The sequence below is a fragment of the Eschscholzia californica genome, unplaced genomic scaffold (assembly GCF_041429995.1).
Source record: "Eschscholzia californica isolate CP2 unplaced genomic scaffold, dmEscCali1.0.p SCAF_3, whole genome shotgun sequence".
In the NCBI taxonomy this organism is placed as follows: Eukaryota; Viridiplantae; Streptophyta; class Magnoliopsida; order Ranunculales; family Papaveraceae; genus Eschscholzia; species Eschscholzia californica.
Genome location: NW_028238420.1, coordinates 11106825 through 11110895, shown reverse-complemented (window position 1 = coordinate 11110895; position 4071 = coordinate 11106825). Strand labels below are relative to the sequence as shown.

At 35.2% G+C, this 4071-nt stretch overlaps 1 protein-coding gene across 1 annotated transcript; it reads left to right on the top strand.

Annotated features, from left to right (window-relative positions):
* The first annotated feature begins 725 nt into the window (after nucleotides 1-725).
* On the top strand, nucleotides 726-2210 carry LOC147548373 (protein PLANT CADMIUM RESISTANCE 2-like). Its single transcript, XM_086669491.1, has 4 exons — nucleotides 726-1180; nucleotides 1415-1486; nucleotides 1573-1785; nucleotides 1919-2210. Exons 1-4 carry the CDS (start codon nucleotides 943-945, stop codon nucleotides 1990-1992), a joined length of 597 nt encoding a protein of 198 aa, XP_086525617.1. The 5' UTR covers nucleotides 726-942; the 3' UTR covers nucleotides 1993-2210.
* The last annotated feature ends 1861 nt before the right edge of the window (nucleotides 2211-4071 follow it).

The following is a 4071-nucleotide window of genomic DNA, read 5'->3' as shown; positions in this document are numbered from 1 at the left end:
AGTAGTGGTTTTTAAGGTGTTATATGTGAGACTTGATTACATAGGCAGGTGGTGGTTAATTGGGCATTGGATAGGTTAGACACTGAGAGTGATCAAACGGGCCTTGAATCGGGTTACAACACATGAATTTGAGGGCACGAGAATATTCATTGTTGGGCATATGGGAGCACCTATCTAGCCTCGTCCTGTTTTTTTTGTTGTTCAAAAATTCGCCCCTAGTTTTATGATCATATAATCTATATAATAAAACGGAAGGGAAAACGATGACTGGGACAAACATCCTTTTTTAATAAAGAATATTGTCTAGAAGCCCTTCTCAAAATTTAAAATATAATCATCCTTAGAAATAAAATAACCTATTTAAAGAAAAAAATAACCGCGTCTTTTGAAAAAAATAACTAATTTAAGAAAAAATGAAACAAAAGATATTTCAAGGGTTAAAAAAAAAATAATTACTAAATATAGCAATAATAAATATAGAAAATCGGATGACTCTAGAAGCACTGGGTTAAAATTTCATCACATTTGATTGATATAACTGTCCGTGCCGTGGGGGCACGACATATAGACTAGTTGTATTTTATAGTAGAAGGTGGCTGCTCTTAGTGCTTTGTATCTTTTTCTTTTTTTTGTTGAGGGGCTGCTCTATATCTAGTCTCCTTGAGGCGGCTAAGCAGATATCCCAGCTAAAACTCAACTCCCTTAGTTAATACTTTTATCTACTCAGTCAATGAAATGAAACTCTTTTTCTTTCCCTTCCTTCTTTCTTCTATAAAATCCCAACCAAACTAATAACCCAAAATGTACCAGACCTTCAGCCAAATATCAACTAATACTATTCTCTCTCTCTCTCTCTCTCTCTCTCTCTCTCTCTCTCTCTCTCTCTCTCTCTCTCTCTCTCTCTCTCTTCATTTGTCTTGAGTTAGAAGACCATCTCTGAATATGACAATGCAGTCTTCTTCTTACCCTTCTGCTCCCACCCATTCTACACCATCATATCCACCTCCACCGGCCACCGGTATTCCGGTAAGTTCCACAAACCAATTCTCTTCAGATAAGCCAGCTCCAACTCACTTTCAAAGTCATCCACCACCACCATTTCAAATATCTCAAACTAATCAAGAAGTATTGGTCCCTTGGTCTACTGGACTTTGTGATTGTTTTGATGATTGTGGCAATTGTATGTACCCTTTTTTCCTCCTAATTCTTGTTAAGTTTGTGGTCATCTAACATAAACCCAATTGACTACGAGGGAAGAGGACCTAAACATTGTATTCTTGGTTAATTACTAGATCTGTCTTCTCTTATACGAGACTATTCTCATCTCCCTCAATCTCTCTCCCTCTCTCTAGTCTCTATATATATGTCTATCTACTTCCTCATAATAGTTTTTGTTTGATCCGTCCTTTTACAGGTTGCTTAACATATTGGTGCCCTTGCGTTACATTTGGTCACACATCTGAGATAGTCGACAGAGGAACCTCATGTTAGTGTGTGTGTGTGTGTATATATAATTATTTCGTAAAAGATAATCTACACTATTAAAAAATTAACGCTATGTATTTGGTGCAGCCTGTGGATCAAACGGAGCGCTTTACGTGCTTGTAGGAATGTTCACTGGTTGCCCTTGCATTTACTCTTGTTTCTACCGTACCAAATTGAGGAAACTCTACAAAATAGAAGGAGATGGTTGTTGCGATTGCTTAACACATACTTTTTGTGGTGTTTGCGCACTGACCCAGGAATATAGGGAGTTGGAAAAGAAGGGTTTCGACATGTCACTCGGTATGTATGCAAATCTTTTATTGATTACAACTACGCACTATAGACCGATTTTCAAATTTTTAGATTCTTGAGCATATAGACTGTCTTTATGCGTATAATAACTCTGTCGATTAAATTATTTAATTTTTTGTAGGATGGCATGATAATATGGAGAGACAGAATAAGGTCGTGACTCCTCCCATGGTTCAAGGTGGTATGCAAAGATAGACGGGAACATAGTGTTGAAATGTTTTTTTAAATAATTTTTGGATTTTCGTTACATGATCATCCAGCCACTTCAATCATTTCAACACCGAAAAATGTTAGTATATCCGTTAATTTATACGGGTCACCTTAAACATTCACCCCAATTCTATTTCAGACATTTGCGCGTTTGTGTATTTTATATCTAATTCCAATAAAAGAAAGATAGCAAGATAAGTGATGATGATTGTTTTATGTATATTGCTTTGTTTTATGTTTTTCAAAATTGTAAGAAAAAAAAGTGAGAGATTTTATTCAAGACTGTTGATTTTGTGCCCAGTGTTTAAGATAGATGGTTACTTTGAACTGATTCATAGATGGTGAAGAATGAAGCTTATTCAACTTAATAGTGTCATGGAACTTCTTTTTATTTGTTCAATAAGAAGGATTCCATTAGCTTCAAAGATCACTAGTGAGAGTATTCACAACACAAAAAGGTGGCTCATTCTGGAAACATATCCATATAATTTTATTACTTTTTTAATACTAATTTTGCAGCAAAAGAAAACCTAAGCACCTAATTGCTGCGACATTACAACTGAGTCAAATATTGGCCAACTTTGACCACGTCAAGAAATTAACTAATTGACTAAGGTCGCAAACGAGAGCATATCCTTGTTGAGACCGCCAAGGAGGTGGATAGAGTCCGAACATGGAATGTCAGCATGAGTCTCTTTGGCACCTAAACCTGTGCTGGTCAAAAAGCACGGTAAGAGGTTGATAAGCCCAAAAAGAATTTATACCCCGCAAGTATACGGAGTCAAATAATAATAATTCTAGGACAAAAATAAGAAGAAACATTCAAAATGTATATTAGTCTAGGCATTGGCAACCAACATTATCAAACATTCATGACTTTTTTTTTGTTGAAAGAAACATTCATGACTTAGTAAAACAAATAAGCACAGGTCTCATATTTGACTCTGAGTTTCTAAAAAATAAAATCTGGATTCATCACTATCATACAGGTATTCTACCAATATTTATTATAGATAGATAGCATCTATATATATAGAATGATTATAGATAGATAGAAACTAAACTATGTGAACATTTGTCCAATTATTTATGCTTTGCTCCCTAGTTTTAGTCTTTTTTTAGTTTTAGAGTACAGCTTGACCAATTATTTTGATAAAATTAGATGGATTCAAACATTTGAATATCATTATATATATAGATATAGATATAATAAAGGTATTCTACAATATTCTTAAGATTTTGAAAATAGATGGTCAAACCATCTCATCTCTTTTATGATCCTATTTTTTATCGATTGTCGATTCCCTTCAACATTTAACACGTTAATACAACCAGACTTGACTTATTCGATTAATGTTGTTTGTCAGTTTATACATGCCCCACCATTGCGCACTTTTGGGTAGTAAAACACATTATTCATTACATATATAAAGGGTCGATTCATGTGGCTTCGCAGTTATATCAGGACTCTTCCTCTTCACTTTAATTGCTTACTCAAATGTTGATTGGGCTGGTTGCCTTTATACTCGACGATTTACTACCGAATTTTCTGTCTTCTTAGGCTCCAAGTTATTACTTAGAGTGCTAAAAGCAACCCACGGTATCTCAGGCTCCAAGTTGTTACTTAGAGTGCTAAAAGCAACCCACGGTATCTCGTTCCAGTATTGAACTATAATATTGTAGTTGCAACTACTAATGTAGATGCTACCCGGATTACCTTTGTTCTTCGAGAGGAGTCACTCTCTCTTAGCATGCTTTCATCTTGTGTTATAACAAGAGTGTTATATTCTATTAAAAAAAACATGAATGCTATTTTATTAAGTGGAAATTTAGTTTTCTGTGGGAGATCAAAGCATATTTCCCCATACTATCACTTTGTTTGTGAGAAGGTAGCGAATGATCATCTCCACATTAACACTTCGCATGACAAAATGACATATATGCTTACCAAAAGCCTTGGCAGCGTTTGACTTCAAGAAGTCTGCCCCAAATTGAAACTTCGGTTGAAATCTTCATCCGATATACGGGAGGGTAATATGGATAGTATTGCCGGTGGAACTCTAT